Below are 26,491 nucleotides of genomic sequence, written 5' to 3'. Positions count from 1 at the left end.
TTTCATGTATGTGCACACACCCTGGTAAACAAATGTAGAAAAAGGTAAATAGCAAGTAAATAACACTTACTTTTTATTGGCACATATATGTTGTGACTGTGATTTTTGTTTGTTTGTTTTAGTTTTTCGAGACAGTTTCTCTGTGTAGCCCTGACTGTCTTGGAACTTGCACTGTAGACCAGGCTAGCCTCAAGCTCAGAGATTCACCTGCCTCTGCCTCCCAATTGCTGGGACTAAAGGTGTGCGCCACCACCGCCTGGCTGTGACTGTGACTTTTAAACAAAGGGATAATTCTAAACAAAGGAGACAGTTTGTTTAGACTCTAAAATATATATATATATATTTAGAGAGAGATCATATATAGCTTTCTGAAAATAATTATTTGGAAGAGAACAAAACATAGTGCAGTTTGGGAATCACAGAAGAAGCTGCCTAACCCCATCCCCTCCATCCAGAGGAGTATTTACTTCGTGGTCCCAACCACAGAATAAAAAGATGAAGTATTTGGCAAAGGGCCTGCAGAGTCAGAAGAAGCTCAGTTCGTCGTGTTGCTCTTTGTTGGTCTGGTAGGAAGACAAGGTCAGGGGCTTGTTTTCATGAGGGAGGGCTTTGAACACTCTCAAGTGCACAAATTTATCATCGCCAACATCAACCTGGAGGGAGAGAGGGGCCCAGGAGGGACAGGTGAGGTCCCGGTTCCAGGCTCAGCCCAGCCTTAGAAGAGCTGAGGCAGGACAGGCCGCCAGCAACTCGGCCAGTGGTAACGCCTGTTTCTTCCTTCAAGGCCAGGAACCCCGGGACCCCAAATTCATCCTCTCAGAACCTGTGTGTGTCTAAAGGAGGATGTTGCAGAACTCTCTGCTATACTCTGAGACCATGTCCTCAGTCCTTCCCAGGTCACCTCAGTACCCACCTTGATAAAGAAGTTAATGCCAGCCACCACCTGCCGCCTGAAGGATATGGCTTTAAAGACGGCGAACTTCCGATTTTCTTTTTCTTCAAGCTGGGATTTCACCTGGATGGGGGGCGACAAGGGAGCGACTCAGATTCATCGGCAGGTGCTTTCCTGCCTCTCTCAGGAGACCCCTGCCAGCCTTCAACACCAGTGTTCTTCATAACTGGGCACATGGTGAGCTGGTGGCCCCACTGATAACAGGGGAAAGGGAACATAGCTCTTCCTTTTTTGTTTTGTTTTTCGAGGCAGGGTTTTTCTGCGTAGCTTTGGAGCCTGTCCTGGCACTCACTCTGTAGACCAGGCTGGCCTTGAACTCACAGAGATCCGCCTGCCTCTGCCTACTGGTGCTGGGATTAAAGGCATGCGCCACAGCCCGGCTATCTCTTCCTTTTCTGAGACGGTGTCTCGCTGTGTAGCTGTGGCCTGAACTATGCAGACCAGGTTAGTGTCACGCGATTCACCTGTCACAGCACTCTGGAGTGCTGGCGTTTGACAGCACACCTGGCCAGGGTTCCCTTTTATTTGTACTCAGCTCAGGGCCAGGGGTGCACATCTGTCCAGGCTGAGTAAGAATGATGTTGGGCAAAGGTCACCTGGGCCTGCCAGGGGACACACTGCCTGGCAGGTGTGTCTGTATCCATTCCTCATTTTCAGGGTCTCATGGAGCTGACTGGCCACTCTGGTCAGAGCACAAACCTACCGAGAGCAGCTCAGGTTGGTGGACAGGACCCTGGACTTTGGAAGTGGCAAGAAAGCTGGAGGGAGGACTTGTTTAACTTTTCTTCTCTTAATACCCTGAACCTCTAGCCTGTATAGAAAATCTGCTCTGCTAACAACAGGACCGGCAGCCCGGGCTCACAAATCAGCTCTCAAAGTTCACCAGCCCCTCCCAACCAGGTCCACCCTCTAGTTGCAGACTAGGAAATCTAGGCACTAACTAGCAAGTTCTGCATTTTTTGGTTTTAACTTATTTTTTTCCCCCAGGGGTGTGGGGTGAGCTGTGTCCCGCCACTGAGCTAGGCATTCGTAGCTCTCTACTTTGAGAAAGAGACTCCCACTGCAGCCCAGGCTGGCCTTTATCGAGCCTCTTGTTTAGACCCGGGTTGAAGTCAGAGGGTGCCTCATCTTCGGACAAGCCTGGTTTTACCCCTGGGCTCTAGCTCTGTGAGCTGCCTTCCTAAACTCTTTGGGACCGTCCTATCCCGCCTCGGATCCCGCAGCGTGTTTCCTAAGAGGTGGGCGGTCCTCTCGCACGCAAGCAGCTACAGACACGGCCCAGTCCGGGTTTCTGAATCTTCCAACCAGGCATGGAGTCCCAGCCCCCAGCCACAAGTGCCACCACGCCCGAACCCTGCTGCAGGACCACGCCAGTTTGGGCCTGCCGGTTCCTTAGGCCGCCGGGTCCCCGTGGGCCTGGCTCCTGCTGGCCTGACCTGGGCCCATCCTCACCTTGTCGGCGATCTCCTGCGTCTCGGCTGTGGCCGGCTGCGTGGCGGACGGCGCGCCACACATCATCTTGGCTGCAGTGGACCTGGCGACACAAACAGAGAAGCTAAGGACAGAGACAGCTAGGAGTTCAGTGCCGGGACCCTAGAAAAACCAGGCTCGGCTCCGCCCCCTGGTCGCGTGTCACGTGACAAGAGGCGGGGCGGGGCGCTGCATCCTCCCGTTCTCCAGTGTCGTCACCCTCGGTTCTAGGCTGTCATGAGACCGAGACTGGGCGTGGGTGGAGTGTGAGCCCTAGTGGAGACCTCACGCCCCTTCCCCGAACGGGTAAGTGGGGTTGAGATGTTGGGAGTAGTGATCGCCCCTTAATGGCGCGAAGTGACCGCCGGAGACTTTCTGATTGTCCTAGGAGCATTCAAATCCTCACACAGGATGCAGGCGTAGGGGGAGGCTCATTCTTTCCATGAAGTGGGTAGACACGAGTCCAGCCTTGGCCGTGTCGATTCCCCTTTGCCCTGTGGTCATGAAGTGGGGGGTGAGAGCCTGGGTGGGTCCCTAGCCTTCTTTCCGTGGGGTGGGCACAAAAACAGAGTTATGAAACAATAACCTATGGGGGGTGTCCACCATGATCTGGGAAGTCAATTCTTCCTGAATGAAATGGGTGTGGACATACTTGGTTTTATTGGGCTGTAAGGGCTTGGGGATCCTAGCCCCACTACTGGGCACAGAGTGGGGTGGTCCATCCCCCACTCTCTCTTACGCAGCACAGGCGGGGAACCATGAGGACCTCAGTATGCACTGTCAATGGTCTTGCTTGAGTGATTGTTAATCCTGAGATTCGCCAGAGAAAAACCGGTTCCACCTTTTTGCCCAAATTAAAGCAAGCTTTTACTAAAAGATCAAATACTAACCAAGATGGAATTTGGTCAGGAGCATCACCTGGAGACAAGTCTTCCATAGGCCACAATAGCTTGCCATGATGCCCTGTTATTTTCAAGAACTACAACTCCCAGCATTCCAGGAAGTTACCTGGTTCTTGGGTAGGTGGGGCTTACCGGGTAATTTAGGGTCTAACATGAGCTTCAGTCCCAGTTCCCTGCTGCTTGTTTTTCCATCTGCAAAACTGTCAGAATTTGATAGCTGGATTTGATGGTGCACACCTATTTTCCCGGCCCTTGAGAGGCTAAGCCACCTAGCCTGGTGAGACCTTGTCTTAAAAAACTAAAAAGAATTTGGGGCTGCAGAGGTAGCTCATCGTAAAGCGCTTGCCATGCAAGTGTGACAATCTGAATTTGATCCTCAAAACCCAGTTAAAGAGCCGCGTTAGGGTCTGGAGAGATGGCTCAGCAGTTAAGAACACTGGCTGCTCTTCTAGAGGCCCCCCCCCCCCTTTTTTTTTTTTTTTTTTGTTATTTGAGACAGGGTTTCTCTATAGCTTTGAAGCCTATCCTGGAACTAGCTCTTGTTTGAGGTTGGCCTCAAACTCAGAGATCTGCCTGCCTCTGCCTCTGCCTCCTGAGTGCTAGGATTAAAGGTGTGCGCCACCACTGCCTGGCAATTTAGAGGACCCTTTTCGGTTCCCAGAACTCACACTGTGGCACACAACCAGCTGTAACTTTAGTTCCAGGGGACCCAGTGCCCACCTCGAGCCTCTGTAGGCACCAGGCATGCAAGTGGTGCTTAGACACACATGCAGGCTGGGATGGTGGCAATAAAACCCAAACTAAGACAGAAGTTGGTACCAGGGACTGGGGGATTGTTGTGATAGACCTGAGGATGCTTTTGTTCGAAGGAATGTAGACTTTGGGACTTTGGACTAGAAAAGCAATTGAATGCTTTAAGTGGGACTTAATGGGCCATACCAGTGGGAACATGGAAGACAGTGGCACTGAGGGTGGTTTCAACTGTGGGGGCCTGGCTCTAGAGGTTTCAGAAAGGAGTCTTTGCATATGGCCTAGAGAACATTCTGTAATATTTTGACTAAGAATGTGACTGGTTTTGCCCTTATCTGAAAAGTCTTCCCGAGGCTAAAGTCAAGAGTTTTTGGATTAGTTGTGTTGGCAGAGGAAACCTCAAAACAGCCTGATATTGACTCTGTCCTGCGGTTATTAGCGTCCACTCTTATAAAGATCTATAATGAAGCAGAGCAAGCTGAGGAAGGAAAGATACGAAATGTACAAGCAGAAACACAAATACAAATGTTATTTTTATTAAAATGTATTATATAGTTACAAATACATGTTCAAGTAGAAAAGGGGTACCAGGAAGTAGAATGGGGCTACACCTTGTATCAGTTTAGAGAAAGTCCTGATATTAAATGGAATAAAGGGAGTTGTGGATGACCTCAGGGCAAGATCCCTCCCAGCTAAGCTTCTAATGTGTGAAAAGGAATTAAAGAAAAGCTTAGGGCCAGGTGTGGCAGTGCGTGTCATAATCCCAACTCTAGTTTGAGGCCAGCCTGGTCTACAAATCGAGTTTTAGGAACAGTCAAACTTAGGCAATGAAGGAACTCATCAAAACAGAAAGCAGGTGAAGATGAGATTGTACAGGGACCATGCTCCAAAGCCAGCAAGCAGCAGAACATGGTGGCTTCACTTGTGTGGTTCTGGTTTTAGAGTCAAGGGTAGAAGAAAGGGGTTATGGAATCTCCCTCTACAACCGAGGAAAGCCACTGAAGCCAGGCATGTGTCAAGATTGTCCCTGAATGGAGGCCTAGAGAGGCCCTTGTGTGAAATTGTACAGGTGAAGCTTAGGTTGGTTTGGAGACCCCAAGATATTGAAGATGCCAGAGTCATGCTTCCTGCTGAGGGAAGATGCTAACAGGGAGTGGAGCCAGCTCACGAAAGGAGTTGGAGATCTGAAGAGCGCTTTGACATTTGACATGGAGATGCAAAGTTTGGAGTTTACCTGGCTGGTTTTTGGTTTTACTTTGGTCCAGTATTTTCTCACTATGCTCCCTTCAATGTTTTGGAACAATAATGTATATCCTGTGCCATTATATGTTGGAAGTATGTGATCTGCTTTTTTATTTTGATTTAACAGGGGATTACAGTTAAGAGATTGCATAAATCTCAGAAGAGACTTTGAACTTTGGACTTTTAAACACGTTTGAGACTGTTATAGACTATGGGGACTTTTGAAGTTGAACTGAATGCATTTTCCATTATGATATGGCTACAAGTATATGGGGACCAGGGACTGGAATATGGTGGTTTGAATAAAAATGACTCCCATAGGCCCATAGGGAGTGGCATTATTAGGGGGTTTGGCCTTGTTGGAATAGCCAAGTCACTGGGGTCAGGCTTTGAGGTCTCAGATGCTTAAGCCAGGTCTAGTGTTTCAGTTTCTTCCTGCTTCCTGAAGATCAAGGTACAGAACTCTCAGCTCCTTTTCCAGCACCATGTCTGCCTACATGTTGATATGCTTCCTGCCTTGAAGATGGTGGTCTAAACCCTGAAACTGTAAGCCAGCCACTAATTAAATGTTTTTCTTTATAAGAGGCGCCATGGTCATAGTGTCTCTTTACAGCAATATAAACCCTAACTAAGATACAGGCAAAACACCCATATACATATTTTTTTTTAAATTAAGACAGGTAGGATGGCTGGCATTTATAATTCCTACAGTGGACAAGAGACCAGTGAACCCCCAGGGAATGGCAGGTTAGCCAGCCTACCTTCATCAGTGAGCTAGATCTCAGGGAGAAACCTTGTCTCAAAAAACAAGGTGGGAGTCTCTTGAAGAATGACACTTGAATTTCAGTCCTGGTCTCCATGTGCTTGATTCCACATGTACACCCACACATACACGCACACATGTGTGCATGAGCACACATACACACACATGCTAATAATAATACTAATTTATTGTAGGTTAAATTCCAACCTCAGAACTCTGGGAGGAAAAGGAGAAAGATGTGTTTCACCAGTTAAGGGTCTGCTGATGCGCTGCCCTGTCTTCAGTATTGAGGGAAACGATAGGAAATAGGATGCTGCAGGATGGGGGCATGTGGGCCAATCAGCGTGCTGCCTCCCATGCTGGGATTGCACTGGTTGGCGGGCAGGGAACACTCGCATGAAGTAGACAGTGGGACTTTGCTGGGAACCCTCTATGTGAACCATCTCTGAAGGGGGAAGAGGGCTGACAAAAGGGAGGAAATGGATGCATTTTATTTTGCTTTTAATTTTTTTCTTTTGTGTGTGTGTGTTCGTGCGGGAACACATGGTCGAGCACACACATGTGCGTGTGGAGAGGCCCAAGGAGGTCCTGTATCAGATATCCTCCTCAGACTGCTGTCAGCTTACTCGATGAGGCAGGTTCTCTCAGTTGAAGCCAGAGCGCACCAACACGGCTAGTCTAGGTAGCTAGCTTGTGCCACAGCCGCTTTAAATAGCCGGCTTGCTCCAAGGAACCCTAACACCAACCCATCTGTGCCTTCCCACCCTGTGAGAACGGTTATGCCCACCCAGTGATTATGTGGGTTATAGAGAGCTGAACTCTGGCGCTCACTTTGTGTAGCGCTTTAACCTCTGAACCATCTCTCCAGCCCCTATCTGTTTTTCATTTTGACACACGATTCCACTTGTGTCCCAGGTTGGCCTAGAAGTCAAGCTGCTCCAGGCTGGCCTTGAACTCCTCAAACTGCTCCTGCCACAGCCTCCTGGGTCCTGGGACTGCAGGCGTGGGCCTGTGAGAAGTTTTAAGAGGCCGTGGCTATGCTGGGTGGTGGCGGTGCACGCCTTTAATCCCAGCACTTAGGAGGCAGAGGCAGGAGGATCTCTGTGAGTTCGAGGCCAGCCTGGTCTACAAGAGCTAGTTCCAGGACAGGCTCCAAAGCTACATAGAAACCCTGTCTTGAAAAACCAAAGAGAGAGAGAGATAAGCAGGCTCTTTTTTAAGCCTAGAAATATGGAAGGGACCAGGAGAGGAGATGTAGACCACAGAGGGGTAGTGGTTGCCTTCCTCCCTTCAGCTGCTGACTCCGATCCCGACAGGGATGGGCTACAGAATGGCCTGGTGTTCTGGGCCTTTGGGATTTCCCCAGCAGACGGACAACTCTCTGTTGGCCCTGTCTTGCAGCTGCCCACACTTTCCCAGTAGGAGGTAAACACCTGTGGAAACAGGCCGGCTAGCCCCAGCGAAAACATGGTTGTTTATCCAGGGCTCACCGTGTGAGGGAGTCAGTGTGTCATCCCTGTGGGCAGAGATGGAGGCAGGCAGGAGAGGGGAAGGTGTCATGGCTAGAACTGGCCATAAAAAAGTTGAATTCCTTGCCTATTTCACTAGGCACAACCTCTACCTGTGAGCTGTACCTCGGGCTCTTTAATTCAATTTTCATTTTGATATAGGGTCTAAGATGCCCAGGCTGGCCTTGAACTCATGCACCAAGTCACCCTTGGACTTCGGATTCTCCAGCCTCAGCTTTCTGTGTAGCTGGGATTACAGGTCTTTGCTACCAAGTTTGCCCAGAAGATGACTTAGGGGTTGTCACAAGCAGGTTCTTGGCCCCACCTGTTGTCCGAGAGTAGAGCCTCAAGCTGAAAGATTGGAGTGTCTAAAATGCAGGACAAACCAGCCCACACATACGAACTTTGCTCAATTCTGCAAGACAGGAAGTGGGTCAGCATGAGATCACAGGGAGAAGAGGCTGGTGGCGTGGACAAACACACGTCTTTCTGTGGCCGACATGAGCTATCTCCCATAGGCTGTGTCCCCAAGGCTGTTTGACAACAAAGCAGACAGGACCTGCTTTCCCAGCCTTCAGAAACCAGCATGGAAGCACAGGCCTGTCATCCCAGAGCTTAAATGACTGAAGCAAGATAGAAGATGTGGGCTAGCCTAGACTATCTAAAAAAATAATCGTTATGCCAGCACCATGAGCCCCCCCAGAGACCACCAGGAGTCCAAGTTCATACGCAAAAGCAAAGAGCCTTTACTGCAAGCTTGGGCTGTCCGTCAGTTCCAACACAGCAATTGGATCAGGGGAAGCATTGGTGCTCAGCTATGACAGGATTTAAAGAGTAAAGGATGAAGCAGGTAGAGTAATTCTGGGTTCAGATGGGGCTTGAACTCCCGATTGGGCCAGAGTGAGGTAACAGAAGTCTGGTCAAACAGGGATTGGTACTGGCGTTGCTATAAGGAAATTGGCAATCTATATACAGGTTAGGTAAGCTATTCTTAATGTTCTGGAGCATCTTGTACTTGTTTGTCTCAATTCTGTTTGGTCCCCTGCAGGTCCCCAGGTTTTTCCTGGTTATTGTGAGGGTGACGCCCAGTCCTGTTAGCCTGCAGCCTGTCATGGCAGAATTAATGTTAAGTTAGGCCTCCGCTTTGGGAGTGTATGGTGTCTATACTGTTGGGAAATAGTTTTATGACCCTGATTCCTACAGATGAGACTAGACTAGTTAACTTGGACCCTAGGAATCCTATCTTCCTGCCCATTGCTAGGATTGTAAGCACCTGCCCTCACGCCCGACTTCTTTTATGGGAATCCAATTTAGGTCCTCAGGCTTGCAAGGCAAGCACAATGCCCCTGAGCCATCACCTCGGCCCTCTATTTTAAGGAATATTTCTATGTATTACGTTTCATTGTTGATGAACTTTCCTGTCAGAGATTCGTGGTATATGCTGCTAAAATTCTTGCCCAGGCTTGGTCTTTTTTCTTGTTTTCCACGTGGCAGAGACAAGTGGACCTCCAGGTCAGCCAGGGCTACATAATGAAAATATGGGTGAGGGAGAGAGATAAAGGAATAAGAGACAGCTGTAATGGACAGGGTGAGGAGGTTTGAGGGAGACACGGGGACAGAGAGAGGACACCTTAGAGAAATCTCTCATAACTGCCGCAGCGGGCGAGGAGCCTGCCCACAACTCAAAGCCAGTTTTGCGGTAGGCAGTAGGGCTGTTAGCTCAGAGTGGCAGAGGTAAGGAAATTCACTTGCCTACAGGTCCCTGGGGCCTCCATAGAAGGTAAAGAGCAGGGTGCAGGGGAGGCGTGGCCTGATTTCTGAGGGGAAGGGAAGGCAGCTAGCCATGAACTCTTAACTTTTCCAGCCTTTTCATTTACATAATAAAATAAAAATAAACAAAAACAAGAGGAACAATTCCACAGAGAAGGGAGGTAGAGGGGGGCACCAGGGATGGTTGGTGTCAGGACCCGGAATTTCTTTCTTAGTGTTTTTCATAGTGGCTTTAGTCTCTCCTGAAGACCCATGATCCTGACTGATCAGCTTTGTCTTCATCAGACCCAGGAGTGAGCGCCTAGCCACGTGGGGCGTGAGGTGACATTTCCACACACAGAAAGTGACGTGTGGCTGCAGAGGAGCAGCCAGCTACACTCCCAAAGAAGACAGAACCCCGTGAGGACGGCAGCAAGTCACACATGTGTGTCCTAGCTCCGACAGGTGAATCAGTGAGGGAGAGTTAGAGTTCCCTAGGTCCCAAGCCAGAAGCTGAATCAGGCTATTTTCACCTGTATAACAGCCAATCTGTCACCTACCCCTGTGTGTCGCTTGGCATTCTGGGTGGGGCTCCAAAACCGCTTAACAAGTTAACTATCAGGACAGCTATACAAAGCCAACTCCACTGACCTCCTTTGCCTCTGATGCCCTCCTCATAACTTCCTAATCTACCTTAAATATATGTATGTATGTGTGTATGTATGTATGTATGTATGTATATGAGACCTTTCTGAGTGCCTCCTAGTGACTCATGTCTCTTCTTAATAAATTTCATTCAAAAATTTGCTACCAGAAATTCTGGGGAGGCTACATACACCTCCTGATCTATACCTATGTTTATTCCTTCAATAAGTGGGGGTGTTGTGGAACAGGGTTTCTCTGTAGCTTTGGTGCCTGTCCAGGAATTAGCTCTTGTAGACCAGGCTGGCCTTGAACTCACATGGATCTGTCTGTCTCTGCCTCTGGAGTGCTGGGATTAAAGGTGTGTGTCACCACCGCCCTGGTTTAAGATGTGTTACTTCTGTTTATGCTGTGGAATATTTGTTTAATGATGCGAAGATGTGTTGCATTCTTTTATGTTACATTTGTTTAACTCTGTGAAGCTGTGTTACCTTGCCTTTCTCAAACACCTGATGGTCTAATAAAGATCTGAACAGCCAATAGCGAGGCAGAAGAAAGGATAGGCAGGGCTAGCAGGCAGAGAGGATAAACAGGAAAAATCAGGGATCAAGGAAGAGAGATCAAAGAGTGAGAAAAGAGTACAGCCACAGAGTAAGAGTGAAAGTAACATTACTGAAGTGTGGAAAAAAAGCCCAGAGGCAAAAGGTAGATGGGGGGAGGGGAAGTAATAAGTTTAAAAAGCTAGAAACCAGCTAAGCGAAGGCCAGCCATTTGTCAGAAAGACTAAGACTCTGTATGATTTATTTGGGAGCTGGGTGGCAGGCCCTCCAAAAGCCAAGAGTAAAAAGAGTAAAACAACCAACAACATTTTGACATTCCCACATGGGGCTAAAGTGAAAGAAAATCCAACAACATGGGTGTTTGTTGAGACAAAGTCCCACTTCATAACTCTGCCAGGCCTGGTGCTCACTCCGCAGGCCAGGCTGGTCTGGAATTCACAGAGCTCCATCTGCCTCTGTTGGGTGGGACTAAAGCCCGGCGCCACCACGATGACCTTAAACAACTGATTGGTTTGTAGACTGACCTCTAGTCTGCCTGCTAACTCAGTTCACCCAGACTGCTGGTCATTACCTTATCTCATGTGTAAATCCAGATGTTGTCCTCTGCTTCTGAGACTCCCATCTGGTTACCTGGTAGAAGATAAGGAGACTCTATCCTAGTCCTTCTGCACCAAGAGTCTTGAATTCAGCATCCATCATCCCTTGAGTCTCCTCTGCCTCTGTTTCCTATAAAACCACCCTCTGTTTCACACACATGTGACTGCGAATGTTAGATCCCAGATCCCCCAGCTGTGCCACCCCTCGACCCAGGCCAACCTGCCCTGCAGCTCTGGTCTCTACTTGAGGATCCAGGCCAGAGAGCTCAGGTAAGCTTGGACCTGGCTGTCCACACCTCTTCTCCTTCAGAAGATCTTTCTCTGGGTCCCTCTCTTGTAGTAGACCACACTGAAGCTGAGCAGTGAGCTGGGATCTTGGCTGACTCCCTGTTTGATAGCACCCAACCCTGGCATCTTCAGGAAAATATAGTTTCTTCCATTACCTGGAGTTTGGAGGATGGCAAGGCCTGGGAGCAGCTACCCTCTCCTAGTTGTCCATTGTAGAACATTCCAGCAAATATACCCAGGCAGCTGATTCTGGACAAGCCTGACCTGAAATAAACACTGGTCTTTGTTCTTGAGATTTGCTCTGGTGAAAAGCAATTAATGACTAACAACCAGTGTTGTTCTTGAGATTTGAAGACTTCACAAGCATCTTGTGACCAGACCGTTAGAAGGAGGTTTGTTGTGGTGGTCTGAACAGGCATGGGCCCCATAGACTCATGTGTTTGAATGCTTGACTCATAGGGAGTGGCTCTGTTAGGAGCTGTGGCCTTGTTGGAGTAGGTGTAGCCTTGCTGGAGGAAATGTGTCATTGTGTATGGTGGGGGACTTTGAGGTTTTACAAGCACAGTGTCTCCTGCTGCTGCCTGTGGATCAAGGTGTAGAACTCTCAGCTTCTTCTGCACCATGTCTGCCTGCACACCGCCATGTTTTCTGCCTTGACGATAATAGACTAAACCTCGGAAATGAATGCCAGCCCCAATTTAACGTTTTCCTTTATAAGAGTTCCCGTGGTCATGGTGTCTCCTCACAGCAATAGAGACCCTAACTTAGACATTTGTCCTATCAGTACCAGAGGCTAGTGAAAAGGTGTCCACTGGTCTGTGATCACCTGTCTCCTAAACTGGCAAAATCAGCCTACTGGCGAGATGGATGTTTGAAATGATTGCATATTAGATGCACAGGACGGTGGGTTCATTGTGATATATTGTGAGACGTGTGTATGATGTGCTTTGTCCATTCCTCTCCTCCCCTGCTTAGAGAGCCCCATCTCAAGGCACTTTTGCCTGTTTTGGGATGGCAGATGACTGTGCACTTGGGTGTGCATGTGAATGGCACCGTCCACCCAGCCCCACCCAGGAGGCACGGACTCACAAATAACTTACTCCTGAAAGTAAAGAGTGCCACCCTAGAATTTTAGCACAGTAAACTCTAACTGCAGGAGCACATGGACCTGTTAAAAATCATACCAGCAAAGATAGGCCAAAGTACTTATTTACATACCAACCAATATAGCGATATTTTGTTTATGATCTAAGAAATAAAGCTTGCCTGAAGAGCAGAGTGCAAAGCTAGTCAGCCATACAGACCAGGCAGTGGTGGCAGACACCTTTAACCCTAGCAGCCACTCTAGTCAGCCATAGAGGCCAGGCAGTGGTGACACACACCTTTAACCCTAGCAGCCACTCTAGTCAGCCATAGAGGCCAGGCAGTGGTGGCACACACCTTTAATCCCAGCAGCCATACAGGCCAGGCAGTGGTGGCACACACCTTTAACCCTAGCAGCCACTCTAGTCAGTCATACAGGCCAGGCAGTGGTGGCACACACCTTTAATCCCAGCAGCCATACAGGCCAGGCAGTGGTGGCACACACCGGGTTCATGTGCGAGTGACTGACTAGTGTACAAAGCCTGCTCACCTACAGAGGCCACCTATGGAGACGAGTTACCTCCCCTCCCTGTGCTGGACACAATAAACAAGCTGAGGTTCCTGGTCACAGTGGTAGTAGGTGTCTCCATCAGAGTGCTCTTACCTCATCCGACTCCACCCTTCTGTACGTGTGTCTGTGTGTCCGTCCTTTCTTTATGCCTTCACTACCCTTAGGCAGAGTTTCAGGACCGAAGCCAAGAAGGACTTGGCATATGCATATATGTATAGGTAGATATATTTACGGGGTGATGTGTAGTGCGCCATCGGGCCGTTAATATTAAGAATTTAAGATAGCTTGCCTGAATCTGCCAGGAAGGAAAATGGAATGCCTCTGAAAGTTGCTGCTGATGTGGTTTATCGGTTCAATAAATTCTGACGCTGTGGAAAGTACAGACTTGTCTATGTTCCTGTCATAGTGCTTAAACATGCTTAGACATGCCCTCTCCCCCTCCGGTTGCTCCACTTCCTCTTCAGATAACGCTGGACATCAGTTCCTCCGTCTCTTCTCCAGTATTTAACTTTCCAAATAAAGCGACCTTCCTTATCTGTTACTTTGATCCCGGGCTTAACTGACCTATGGTGTGGCAACCAACTGGGAATCTTAAGGTAACATTAAGTCCGAATTTCTGCTGGTCTCGTGAATCTCCCCAGCAAGTCCTCAGACTTGTGATGGTCTTGTGAAACTCTAGGGTACACCAAAGAAATCTGCAATCGTTTTGTATTCTAATCTGACATATCAGACGTTGGGCTACATGGGCACTTTTGTAATTGTGTCCCAAATGGCTGTCACCACAACTCCCTAACCAGGGCACACTCAAGTTTTGCACACTGTCTGCCCTCTATAGTGTATGTATTTGCCTGGCCAGTGTAAGGATAGTGTTCTGCACCTTATCCCAAAACCTGAGTTATGATCGATTTCTTGCTTTTCTCTCTGTCAAGGAAAGCAGATGGTCTCCAACAGGCTTGGCAGGGTGGATTTCCCAGGGAGCCCGGATTTATCTGGACTCTGGGTAAGGCCCACAGTTCTCAGTGGTATAGGGAGAGGATGCTCAGCGAGGGGCGACTCCATGCAGCCCTCCAGGGATGGACGTTGTAGTTATGGACAGGTAGTGCCAAATCAAGACCTTGTAATGCAGCATCGCTGCTGCGCGCTGTGCGTGTTTTTCCGTAAAGAGGAGGGGGAGCCCAAGACAATGCTCTGACCCTACCAAGAATCAGTTGCCCCAGCCAGACGCCAGGTTTTCATCTTCACTGCAGGCGGCAGTTGCGCCTCCAGGCCACTGAGGGGCAGCAGCGTGCGTCGGCATCGTCCGGGACTTTTGACGTTTAGCTGTGTTGTGTCGCCGCAGTGTGACGTTGGCCGTGGTGTCGTGCAGACGTGACGCATCGCTCGGCGGCGTTGGAAGCGCTAAGTGCGTGGTCTCAGGGTCCTCATCATGGTTCCTGGGTTGCCGCTCCCGCCGGAGGTCCAGCTGGCGCAGCGCCTGGCCGGCAATGAGCAGGTGACGCGGGACCGCGCATTGCGGAAGCTACGGAAGTACATCATGACCAGGTCGCAGCGGGCCACAGGTATGCGGGCGGGCAGGCTCGGAACCTCCGCTGCGTAGGCCCCGCGGGGCCTGGTGCGCAGGCAGTTCTGGCCCAGGCCGTCCGCGTCGGGCGGCACGCCTTTCCTTCCTCCGTAGCTCGCTCGTGCTCTGCGGCCCTTATCAGTGTTCTGTGTACCTAACGGAGTAGCCTTGAGTTTCCCAGAACACGCCTTTTGCTGAGTGGTTTCTATGCTTACGGTCCTCGAAGGGCAACCCCCTCCCAGTAGCCTCAGCTTCTTTTGGATATCCCTTCACTGATGCAAATTCTAGATTACTTGAACAGTGATTTGGCCGAGGTCACAACCCTAGGCTTTAGGACACAGGGTAGTTTTCACGCTGCAGCCAGAGAACCGCAAGTCTGGATGAGCCTCACTGAAAGATGGTTATGTCCTTTGCTAGTAACTTTCACTGTTTAATCTCCGAGATGTAACAGAAAGGCTACAACTCCTTGGTCTAACACTGGCTTAATTATCACTGCGTTCTCTGTGGGCCACCATCCTGTCCGGAATGTGTGGCGGTTCTGAGTTTTGACCCTGTGGGACTGATACCTGTCTTTTAGCTGGTGCGGAAGCTACAGGGGGAGTTCCCCTAGTCACAGGTACTGCAGCTCTGTTGGAGAATGTTTTGGGGAGGGGCTGGCTGCCCAGTTCTGCACAATGATAAGATTCTGGAGTAGCTTAGGCAGTCATTCTTCCTTCCAGCTCGGAAAAGCAGGTTCCAAGGTCTTCTGAACCCACTGACTATTGACTGCTCTTGTGATTCAGGGGCTTTCAATCCAGAGGAGATGTTGAAGATATGGAAAGGGCTGTTTTACTGCCTGTGGATGCAGGACAAGCCGCTCCTGCAGGTGAGTGCCTGGGAAGGTACTAGACAGGAATGGATGGCAGGCTGATGGACATGTGTTTGTCCTCCATGTAACGTAGCCAGAGACTTGGGTAGCGTCACTCAGCTATATCCCTTGTTGTGTGTGGCTGACAACCGGGGCCTGTGTTGGAAGGTCCCGGCGCTTGGGAAGGACGGGAGTGGTTGGCTGACAGAGCATCTTAGTGATGTGGTGGCAAACAGTGTAGGCCAGGGTGGGCTGATGTTGGAAACCCAGTACTGATATAATGGAAGTAAGGGAGGAATCCAGGTCTCATGGGAGGCCATTTCTCCTGCAGGCCTTTTAGACCAGCTCCTGAATTGTTTACCAGTTGGAGGCACCTTACATGTAGTTTCCTGACCCCATATTCTTGTGCCTGCTAAAACAACCGTCTCTTTAGGGGGATGTGCTGGGATCTTAGCCAGTATACTGGGTCATGCTTGACAGTGAAAGACAGAAAGATAGAGAATGATTGTTGTGTCTACTTGGCCCCATTTCCTGCTAGGAAGACAGCTGTGTCTCAAGGCAAGATGGAAAATCTTGCCGTGCTGTCTGGGGCTGTCACCCTCGTTTGCAGGGCCGCTGCCTTAGGAGGCCAGCACTGTTTATCGGGAGAGTCTGATGGCTTCCACAGAGTAGGCCTTTTGCAGCTTGGAGGCCCCTGGATGGAGGCCAGCTGGCAGCTGGTTCTTCATGTGGAGCGAGTGGGCATTGGTCGTGTTTGCTGTCGGAGCACAGTGCTTCAGGGCTGACACTGCGCTTCATTTCCCCTCACAGGAAGAACTAGGAAGGACCATCTCCCAGCTCATCCATGCTTTTCAGACCACAGAGGCACGTGAGTACAGCCCTGAAGCCAGGCCTGTTCCTGTCAACACCAGAGTCGCTACCGATGTAGCAGTGTGTTCTCAGACCTCAAGCTACAGGGAGGTGGTTGTGTGGAACGCCACCCAGTGTTCAGCCTGTACTCACCAAACAGACAGGGCTCAGGAGTGAAAGGCATACATACAGAGAACACGCAGAGAAACATACATAGAACATACAGAGAAAAGCTCAGTGTCATGATAACATGTTTAGGTGGTTTCCACCTGATAGCTACGACAGTCATTGTATTCATTCATTTATTTTGTTATGTTTATTGGTGTTTTGCCTGCACACACGTCTGTGTGAAGGTGTTAGATCTTGGAGTTACAGACAGTTGTGAGCTGCCATTTTCTGAGTTGGGAGATCCCTCCTCCCATCTCTCTTTTGGAGACAGGTTCTTACTGTGGAATTCAGGCTGACCTTGAACTTGGGATCCCCCATCATGGATGTATGTCATGGATATCTCTTTAATTGCATGTAAAAGATAGAGTGGACCTGAGCTCCCTACTCTGCTCTCTGAGAACTGGCAGGAGAGTTGCTTTGCTGAGCACAAAGCTGGCCACTTGGTGACACTTCATGATCTAGTCACCAGACCACTGGGATTGAGTTGTCTTCCTTGTGTTCAAGTACCAAGAGTTCCCAGGGCTTAACTCCTTGTCCTGCAGATGGTGCCTTCCTCTGGTTGGGTGAGATCCCACCTCAGGACCTACATTAGTGCCCCAGCACAGTCCCCCTGTTTACTCTGGTTGTGTTTTACAGTACCAAGGGTTTAGAGCGTCTCCTTAGACATGGGGTACAGTTTAGAATCTGTGTCCTATATCTGACCCATCTGTTACCTGCAGGACTAAAGGATCTAGCTGAGTCAGCGCCAGGCCTCTACCTACAGTTCTGCTTCGGTGACATCTTGCTAAAGGTCTAGCGTGGGTGTCAGGAGGTCCTCAGTGCAAGCCTAGGCAGGGACATAGAGGCCTGGGAAGGATGTTTGCAGCAGTAGTCACTCCTTTTCCCAGTCCCCTGCTTCCTTGTGCATTTGTTCAGATCACAGAGTGACAGCTTGATTTGAACCGTGTTGTGTGTTTTCTCTGTGGAGCCTGGAAACTCCTGCTTCTGAGCCTGTGAGAGAATACACAGGCAAGGAGTTCCAGGGCTGCCCGCGAGGGACTTCCTCATGGCTCTGGTGATGCGTGTGTGCTCTCTCCCTCTAGAGCACCTGTTCCTGCGGGCGTTCTGGCAGACCATGATCCGAGAGTGGGTGGGCATCGACCTACTGCGCCTGGACAAGTTCTACTTGGTGAGACACAAAGCAGGTGACCCATGAGCCCTGCGGTGAAGGCGTCAGCAAGGGCTGGTTTGGAATGCACAGCTGCAGTGCTGCTGTTGCTTGAAGTGTCCCCATCTTGAGGGTCAGTAGTTCAGAGAAGGAACCTTGCAGCTTTCCTAAAGGAGCCAGCCATTGTGATTTCCAGTAAACCCTGGCCCCAGAACATGGCAGGAAGGGAACTGAGTCCCCCTGCAGTGAAGATCCCGTCTAGCTGAGGGCTTGGCTCCTGGTTTGTTTGTTTGTTTTCCTTCTTCTGTGTTGTGCTCCTCTTGTCCAGTGAGTTGCATAGGAATAGAGACCTGAGTTCTGTGGGCATGCCTTGTGCGTGCTTCCCATGCCCTGGTGGATTCACAGATTTGTCCTTCCCTGTAGTGCTGGAGCCTGCCCACAGAAACAGATTGAAGATGGGTTGTGTGTGCTGTGGGACTGTGGCTACATGTCGGGGGTCCAACACCTCCTGTAGCAGGGAGTGGGTCTGTGGGGAAGGTCTTTTATGGGGTGGCTATGCTAAGATGTAATCTGCTAGGCTGCTATTGCTGGGCCTCTGCTGTGGTAAATGCTGTTGCTTTCCAAGGTCCATTTAAAGATTCTTTTAAAGTGCGGTGTGTGTGTGTGTGTGTGTGTGTGTGTGTGTGTGAGTTTTTCCTATGTGTGTGTGTGTGTGTGTGTGTGTTTGTGTGAGGTTTTCATATATGTATGTGTACCACATGCATGCCTGGTACCCTAAGAGATCAAAGAAGGCATCAGATCCTCTGAAACCATGGATGGTTGTGTGCCACCCTATAGGTGCTGAGGATTGAGTCAGGGTCTTCTGTAAGAGCAACAAGTGCTCTTAACCATGGAGCCATCTTTCCAGCCCCCAAGGTCCATTTCATCTTTGTACCATGTGTGACCAAGTCTTGCTTCGTGGCTTTCTCAGTGTTAGTGTAGGTAGGCATAAGAGTCAGGCCTGCAGTGTCCCAGTGTCCTCTGGTGTGCTCTGTGCACCAAGGCTCTTAGGTTCCATTTCTCACCCGTTGTCTTTACTGTGGCTTGGATCCAGCGTGGACATATGATAAGATCTAAAGGCAGGAAAACTGCAGGAAACATTGAGCCTTGTCAAGGGATAGTGGGGCATCATGGGAAGACACTGAGCCTCGGTTAATGCTGCAGTGGTTCAGAGCAGGGTGTGCCTGTGTCTTGCTCTCTGCTGGGGAAAGGAGGGCTTGGGAGAGCTTGCAGGGAGTTAGGCCCAGCTTGGCTTTGTGGTGACTCCTGCTGTAGGAGGAGCCCAGTGTGTGCCCTGACCATTCTGCTCGGCTCTAGTTTGTGTTTCCCTCTCACTCAGGTCAGCCTGGCTTCCTGGTACCCATGAAGCCAAGTGCAGAGCTTCGCTTTCCAGGCCCAGGGTCCAGAGGCCATAGTGTCATGTCCCCATATCCGCCCTGTCTGCAGCACTCCACCCTGGCATGCATTTTGGGACAGGGGCTTCTGGGACATGGGCAAACTGGGTGGCCTGTTAACTGTCCTCTCAGTAACATGAATCTCTTTTGTGTCCAAGCTCATGAGGCTGGTCCTGCATGAGTCACTGATGACCGTGAAAACCCGCGGATGGGAAGAAAGGTGAGTCCACACTGAGAGTCAGATCTCACAGGTGGGTTGGCGAGGGGACCTGTAGCCTCTGGCTCATCTCAGGATTCCTGAGTTTCTTTTGTGATTCTTTGTTGTAGGGAGATGGTGGCCTTTTTGTTTCTTGGTGCCACAGTGGTGCTAAATTAAGCTACTTTTGTAAAGTAATAAAATGGTTCAGATGATTCTGTCTTCTCTGAACTGTGCCAGCCCAGTCATGTCTACAGTTGAGTAGATTATGTGTGCTGGTCATACACACATGCAGCTGAAGCCCCCCCCCCCGCCTTCCCCCCAATACAGGCCCTGGAGTCTGTCCTAGAACTCGCTCTGTAGATCAGGCTGGCCTTGAACTCACAGAGATCCCGAATGCTAGGATTAAAGTCCTGTGCAACCACCACCTATTTTAACCCCTATTAAGTACTTTAGGATCTGTGGTTCTTAGTCATTCCAGGGCTCAGTTGGGGATACAGTAACTTACACAGAATTCATTTTGTTTTAGTTAATGTTCTCTGATTTACTGTTGTGACTTCCTCATGGTAACAGTGCTGTTTTTGGAGAGCATCTTGAAGGGCCCTGGTCCCTACCTGGTCTGTCTGGAGCCCATGCTGTGTTTTGGTGTGGCACAGTCTGGCTCAGGTGTTTCTGGTGTTTCCCACATGTGGTAATGCCATCTTGAGCTTGCCTGTCTCTGGTCTCTTGTTGGGTTTTGTGCCTCATCTTGCTATTGGGTTCTTCTGCCCCTGAGCCTGGTAAAGTATTGCTTTTCCTTTCTGTGGTCAGTGACCGTTCAATGGAGCCATCCAGGCAGCCCTTAAACAGCATGTGCCACAGTTCTGGGCTGTCAGGGAGTCTACATTGTCAGCAGCCCAGGAGTTTTGTGTGCACCCAGGCTGCTGAAGACTGCTCAGTCTCTGGTACTAGTCCAGGGCTCTGAGACAGTCTTTCCCAGTGGTCCACATCTTTCCCAGTGCTGCGGCCCTTTAATGCATCCCTCATGCTTTGGTGACCCCTAAGCATAAGATTATTTTCATTGCTACTTCATAACTGTAATTCTGCTACTGTTATGACTCATAACGTAAATCTCTGTGCTTTCTGATGGTCTTAGGTGACCCTTGCCGAGGGGGTTCATGACCCACGTGTTAAGAACCACTGGTCTAAACTGTGTGCCAGATGCACAAATTCCTCATGTTGCCAACCAGCTGGCCAGATGGCAGGGCCTGGGAAGCCAGTGGATGGCCTGTAGGCCTAGCCCTTGTTGGCACACCTTCCTCTTGGCCTCTGGTCTTTTCTGTTTTTTTTTTTTTGTTTGTTTGTTTGTTTTTGTTTTTTGTTTTTTGTTTTTCAAGACAGGGTTTCTCTGTGGTTTTGGAGCCTGTCCTGGAACTAGCTCTTGTAGACCAGGCTGGTCTCGAACTCAGAGATCCGCCTGCCTCTGCCTCCCAAGTGCTGGGATTAAAGGCGTGCGCCACCACTGCCCGGCCCTCTGGTCTTTTCTGACCTGGCACATTTTCCCAAGTAGAGAGGAGCAGCCCACAGAGCATCTAAGTGACCGGATTCCCACTTGTGTCTTGAAGATAGGAAAGGCCTGTGTATGTTCCCATGTAATATGGCCAAGAGGGACTTGTTTTGTCCTGTGTTCTGGGCAGCAGGGCTCCTTTGTACTGCTCGGACCCAGACCTACCGGTCTTTTCTATGTGTGTGAGAGGTCAGTTGTGCCTGTGGAATGGCGGCTCCTCCAGAACCTGTGTGGAGGGAGCAGGGACACCACTGACCTGTGGCCGACTCCATGGCTATCACTGTTTTTCCCTCTCTCCTCAGACAAATTGAGCAGCTGCTGGAGTTGCTCACTACCGAGGTACTGCACCCTGACAGCCAGGCCCCCAATGGGGTGAAGAGCCACTTCCTTGAGATCTTCCTGGAGGAGCTGACCAAAGTGGGCGCTGCAGAGGTAAAGTGGGCTCTGGTGAGGTCTGTGGGGTGGGGTGCATGTCCCAGCACAGAATACAACTTCCTTCTCTCGGTTTTTCCATAGCTCACCGCAGACCAGAATCTGCAGTTCATCGACCCCTTCTGCCAGATAGCAGCCCACACGAAGGAGTGAGTGGTGGGCGTTCCTGGGGTCTGGCCTTTCTCACTCTTTCCCTCTCAAGCCCCAGTGGCCTTCGACTCTCCATGTTGTGAGAGTTGGCCTGGTGTCTGAGAGCCCGACCCAATGGGCTCTCTGGCGTCTCCTCACCTCAGTTCCCTAGTTCTGCATAAGATCACTCGGTGCATCCTCGAGACGATTGTGGAACAGGCTCCCTTGGCCATTGAAGACCTAATGGATGAACTGGACACACAGAGTGGGGAGGGCGAAGCGTCAGATGGTGGTGAGGAGTCAGATGGTGGTGAGGAGTCAGATGGTGGTGAGGAGTCAGATGGTGGTGAGGAGTCCTCAGAGGATGATCAAGATCTGCAAGACACACCACCCAAGAGGCCACATGCAGGTGAGGAGCCCAGCCTGTCCTAGGCCGAGCCCAGGACTCTTGCTGAATTGTTCTGTCTCCTGACTGTCCTCTCCAGAGTTCACTGTAGGATGGCATACACCTCTCTCTCTCTCTCTCTCTCTCTCTCTCTCTCTCTCTCTCTCTCTCTCCCCCTCTCTCTCCCCCCTCCCTCCCTCTCCCTCTCTCTCTTTCCCTCTCCCTCTCTCTCTCCCTCTCTTTCCTTTCCTCCAAGACAGGATTTGTCTGTGTAACAGCCCTAGCTGTCCTGGAACTAGCTTTTGTAGACCAGGCTAGCCTTGAACTCACAAGATCCACCTTCCTCTGCCTCCTGAGTGCTGGGATTAAAGGCGTGCACCACCACCACCTATCCATGTTTGCTTTCTTAAGTCTGTTTTAGCACTTGACTCCCAGCTACCATCTCAGGTCCTGGAGTGCTCCCCTCTAGGCTATAATGTTCCCTGGGTCCTGCGTGGCACCCTGACCTCCCTGTTCACCAGGCAGCATCTGTCCTGGTTTTGTTTCTGGTTTTGGTGGTGGCAGGGCTGGAACTTGGGGCCTTATGCGTGAGGCAGCTGTCCTAGCATTGAGTCAAGCCCAGGTCTCATGCTGCTCTCCCCTGGGATTCTCTGTTGTCCCTGCCCTCCTGGCAGTCTGTGTCTGACTATGTCTCAGCAAGGGACAAGTGAGTGCATTGCACATTCTTCTTGTGAATGGCCCCTGAAGGGCTTTGGGTCTGGGCCAGGCTTCTGTTAGCAGTGGGTCTGGCCCGGCTTCCTTTGTCTTGATGCTGTGGTCATGGACTCTCAGGGAAGGGTTCTCTGCATCGCTGGTGTCCTCTTTCATCTTTAGTGTCAGTGCCTGGCCATCCTGCGTGTGTCTTCCTGTCTTTCTTGGTAGCCCGGTCATCCTAAGTTTCCTGGCGAGTCCCATTGGTACCTGCTTGTGACTCAGCAACCACTCCATACAACAGACCGTCCTGCAACTCTTGTCCTTGCCAAAGTGTCCCCCAGCACCATTGTCCAGAAGTCCCTCACCTAAAGGTGATGCTGAGTGGTCTGTGGGAATGTGTACCTATAATCTCAGCACTTGAGAGGCTGAGGCAGGAGAATTGCCCAAGTTGAAGGCCAGCTGGGCTATAAGGGAGTGCCAGGCCAGCAGGCCCTGTCTTAACTTTGTTTCCTACCAAAGGCAGTGCTGTCAAAGTTCTCAGTGTCCTGAGCTGAGCTAAGCTTGGCTCCAGTGTTCCTGGTCCGCCCTACTGCTGGGACACCTGAATCTGCCTTTCCGCCCAAGGTGCCTGCCGAGAACAACTTTCCTCGTCTCCGCACTCCCTGGACACCAGCTGCTTGTGCTCTCTCCAGCCTGTTCCAGGACATGACCAAGAGGGTCCTCCGTGCCTTGGTGCTGGTATTGGGGCACCCTACACCAGGCACGGTCCCTTGAGTTCAGTCTCCATTTTGTTTTTAGGCTCCGTACATAGGGCTGAACCTGAGGCAGACAAGGAGCAGGTGTGGGATGACGAGGAAAACACTGGACCTGTCCTCCAGGTAGGCAGCCATGTCTGGCCTCACTGCCCAGAGGTGGACGGGTAGCCTTCATAGAGGGTGGCTTTGGGGGAAGGGTGGGTGATGGGCAACTGGGCAGCTCTTGGTAGGTGCTGAGAGGTTGATGCAAGGACTGAGCCAGTCTTGCTGCATCCCATATCATTCCTTGTGCTTTGAGCAGGTGGGCTGCACTCCAGGTCTGACCCTGTCATTGGGGTGCTGGCTTTGAACAGGGTGATAACAGGCTTAGTGGTTTGCATTTGGTTTATAGCTCTGAGTCAGCTCAGGAAGTGGGGTCAGGGGGATTGGAAAGGTCAGATGTCAGTAAGGCTTTAATACTGACAACCCATCACATGAGTAAGTTTGGAGTAGTTTGGGTTAAATAAAATGTGTTGGGCTATTTCCACTGATTTTCTTTTTTTCCTGTCAACTGTATCTTAATCCCTGCACTCCAGAGGTGGGCTCCAGACCAGCCACTTAGTAAGACCCTGTCTGCTGTGGCGAGTAGGGAGTTTAGAGAGGACTTGGTCTCTGCACTCCAGAGGTGGGCTCCAGGCCAGCCACTTAGTAAGACCCTGTCTCAGAAAGACAATGAAATAAAGCGAAGAGCATGCTGCCTTCTGAATCTGAGGCTGCTTTTGACTGTGTGGCCCTGGAGCAGGGTGGTGTAGTCTGTCTGCAGGCCTTGCTGGAAGAGCGCTGAGTGTGTTGGGTCTGTTCTTGTGCTGAGCAGAGAATGTCTACTTTGACTGAGTGTCTCCTCGGCCCAGGGAGGTGGGGTATATGAACACTGACCATTGTTTTTCTTGCATCTTTTGAGACAGTTTGACTACGAGGCCATTGCTAACAGACTGTTCACGCTTGCCAGTAGACAGAGCACCCCATCTCAGAACAGGAAGCGCCTCTACAGAGTGATTCAAAAGTGAGTCAAGAGGCCTGGTCTTGCCCCTGCTGTTGTCCTTAGTGATGGTCAGCTGTGTCCTTACCATCCGGCCCCACCCCCACTGCCTTTGCTGTGTGTTGCCCTGTGAGATGGTCCCCCAGGAGGACTGCAGGCAGTACTGATGTGGTCTTGCAGAGCCATAGCTGAGTGGTGACATTGTCGGTCTTCTCTTTCAGGTTGCGGGTCCTGGCTGGAGGTGAGGATCTGGTGGGCACTGGGGTGTGTGCGTGTCCGTCCCGTCGTCCTGTCCACCCCCCCCCCCGCCCGTCATGACTTAGGAAGGACTAACGCTTGTGGGATGGAGTGGTTCCACGCCATCCCTTAGGCATGAGAAGTCTCTGCAGAGGTCTGTGTCTTGGGAGAAGGGATCGACTCAGAGGCTGCCCAGCACTCAGTCGTCCTCTGCTTGCTGAGTGCTGCTCAGACTTCATTGCCATTCCTGGCCTCTGAGGCCTTGCAGCCTTTAACTGTCCTCTTCTGTCTTGCTTCAGCCTCTCTTCATTCACCAGAATGTGCCTTGATGCTTCCTGCAGGCCTGAGCTCGTGCCAGTGTTTCTAGATGAAGTTCACACTACAGAGTGTGTGTACTTTGTGATGGATAGGTTTTTACCAGTGTCCAGGAACCCCTGCAGTACAGAACGTCAGTCACCACTACGCAGCATAAGCCTGTTTGAGGAATAGACCTTGGCACTGTACATGTGGCTTGCCTTTCTGGATCTTCCTGGTTCCCAGCTGGGTCCGTGGACCTGTAATGTGGATCTCCACAGCTTGGTCATCATCGCTGAACACACTGAGTCTAGTGTGACAGCAGACCTTGCAGAGGGGAGGTGATCCATGCCCTCAGTGCCCCCACTGTTACCCTGGTTCGTTCTCAGGCACTTTCCCAGATGATGATGTCCCTGAAAAAGCCTATAAGAAACTGCTGGAAGGGAGGCGGGAGCGGAAGAAGAAGAGAAAGAATCGTTTGTCCACACTGCAGCCCCAGAACGAGCAAGGTAGGACCCTGGGTGGCAGTTAACATATGGACTGCCTCACCCCCTCTTCTCCCCTTCCCATCATGCACAGACGCCTGCAGTGCACCTGGCCTGGGGACCCTGGCACTCTTCCCCTTTTTAACCGGAAGCCCTGCAGTCTGTGGGGACTGCCCTCAAACTGTGGTGCCTGTGCTCTGCCTGGGCTACCTCTCTCTGACCTTCCTACAGCCTTTGAGCTGAGCCTCACCTGTCCTGTATCCTTCACTGGTCCTCACCTTCGCCACTGTTGGTGTCCGTCCCCCCTTCTGGGTGTGTATGTGCTGGCTGTGGCTCTTGTATTGACTGCCCAGGACCTGTGGTACAGGAGTCGGGTGAGTGAAACACACCGTGTTGTCCCAGCTGCTTGTTCTGCAGGAGGAAGCGAGGCAGAAGCCTCAAGTTCAGACCTGAGCCCAGGGATGAAGAGGAGCAGGAAGGAGGATGAGAATACTGGTCAAAGAGAGCCTCCTGTGAAGAAGAAGAAGCCTGGTGCCCGAGCAAAGGGGGCTGGTGTCCAGCAGCCAGCGAGGAAGAGGAAACAGCCCTTGCAAAGTGAGAAGTGAGGTCATGGCCTAAGACGGCCATCGTCCTTGTTGGCCCCTGGTTGTTGGGACAGGATACCTAGGCATGCCCCTGTAGCCTCTGAGTGCCCTTTAGTGCTGGCATTCAGGAATGCGCCTGCCTCAGAGCTATTGCCTACATACCAGAAACTCACTCCTAAGACTCATAGTTTCCCCTGTACTGTGTGCACACCTAATCCTAGCCAGAGGCCAGGGCCTCTAGAGTTTGAGTCCAGCCTGGGTCCCAGAAGCCTCTCTCCCCCAAAATAAGAAAAACGAAACCAAATAACTCCATCTGTGTGGGTACTGTCACCTCTGCCCTGGGCTGACCACAAATAAACTATGGTCCTCAAAGCACACGGCTGCTTCTGCTCTTTGTATGGACGTCTGTGTGGGGTGGTGGGTGCCACTTCCTGGGTGGTGTGTATGTTTTTATGTACTTTGGTGTTTACGTGTGTCTGAGAACCCTTGAGAAGAGCCCTCAGGCAGCTGTGGTTTGGGGCTCTGCGTTCCCGCCTCATGAACTTGGCACTGTTGAGGGTTTTCAGGAGGGTCCTTTGACTGAGGTGACAGGACCATGGCAGAGAGGCCTGCTTGCTGCCATCACCCCTTTCTGGGATATCGTAGTGTGTCTGTGG

The 26,491-nt window shown here is 50.8% G+C and overlaps 2 protein-coding genes across 5 annotated transcripts; one reads left to right on the top strand and one right to left on the bottom strand.

Moving 5' to 3' along the window:
• Window positions 1–361: 361 nt before the first annotated feature.
• Cstb (cystatin B) lies at window positions 362–2,582 on the bottom strand. The gene is made up of 3 exons (XM_057794831.1): window positions 2,405–2,582; window positions 914–1,015; window positions 362–653 (listed from the first exon to the last, which is right to left on the bottom strand). The coding sequence occupies exons 1-3, from the start codon at window positions 2,468–2,470 to the stop codon at window positions 525–527; spliced, it is 297 nt and encodes a 98-aa protein (XP_057650814.1). The 5' UTR covers window positions 2,471–2,582; the 3' UTR covers window positions 362–524.
• Window positions 2,583–2,584: 2 nt separating this feature from the next.
• On the top strand, window positions 2,585–26,205 carry Rrp1 (ribosomal RNA processing 1). Of its 4 annotated transcripts, none has more exons than XM_057794830.1 (14): window positions 2,585–2,728; window positions 14,416–14,635; window positions 15,420–15,502; window positions 16,295–16,352; window positions 17,584–17,669; window positions 19,240–19,301; window positions 21,126–21,255; window positions 21,340–21,404; window positions 21,549–21,793; window positions 23,261–23,340; window positions 24,162–24,259; window positions 24,457–24,476; window positions 25,156–25,275; window positions 25,669–26,205. In XM_057794830.1, exons 2-14 carry the CDS (start codon window positions 14,503–14,505, stop codon window positions 25,854–25,856), a joined length of 1,368 nt encoding a protein of 455 aa, XP_057650813.1. In that variant the 5' UTR covers window positions 2,585–2,728; window positions 14,416–14,502; the 3' UTR covers window positions 25,857–26,205. The 4 variants fall into 4 exon arrangements, with proteins under 4 accessions (XP_057650813.1, XP_057650810.1, XP_057650811.1 ...); XM_057794827.1 differs by having other exon boundaries at window positions 25,654–26,205; XM_057794828.1 differs by having other exon boundaries at window positions 2,631–2,728; window positions 14,324–14,635; window positions 25,654–26,205.
• Window positions 26,206–26,491: the final 286 nt, after the last annotated feature.

Source organism: Chionomys nivalis, chromosome 19 (assembly GCF_950005125.1).
Source record: "Chionomys nivalis chromosome 19, mChiNiv1.1, whole genome shotgun sequence".
In the NCBI taxonomy this organism is placed as follows: Eukaryota; Metazoa; Chordata; class Mammalia; order Rodentia; family Cricetidae; genus Chionomys; species Chionomys nivalis.
Note: the sequence above shows the minus strand (reverse complement) of the source record. Positions and strands in the feature narration are given on the sequence as shown.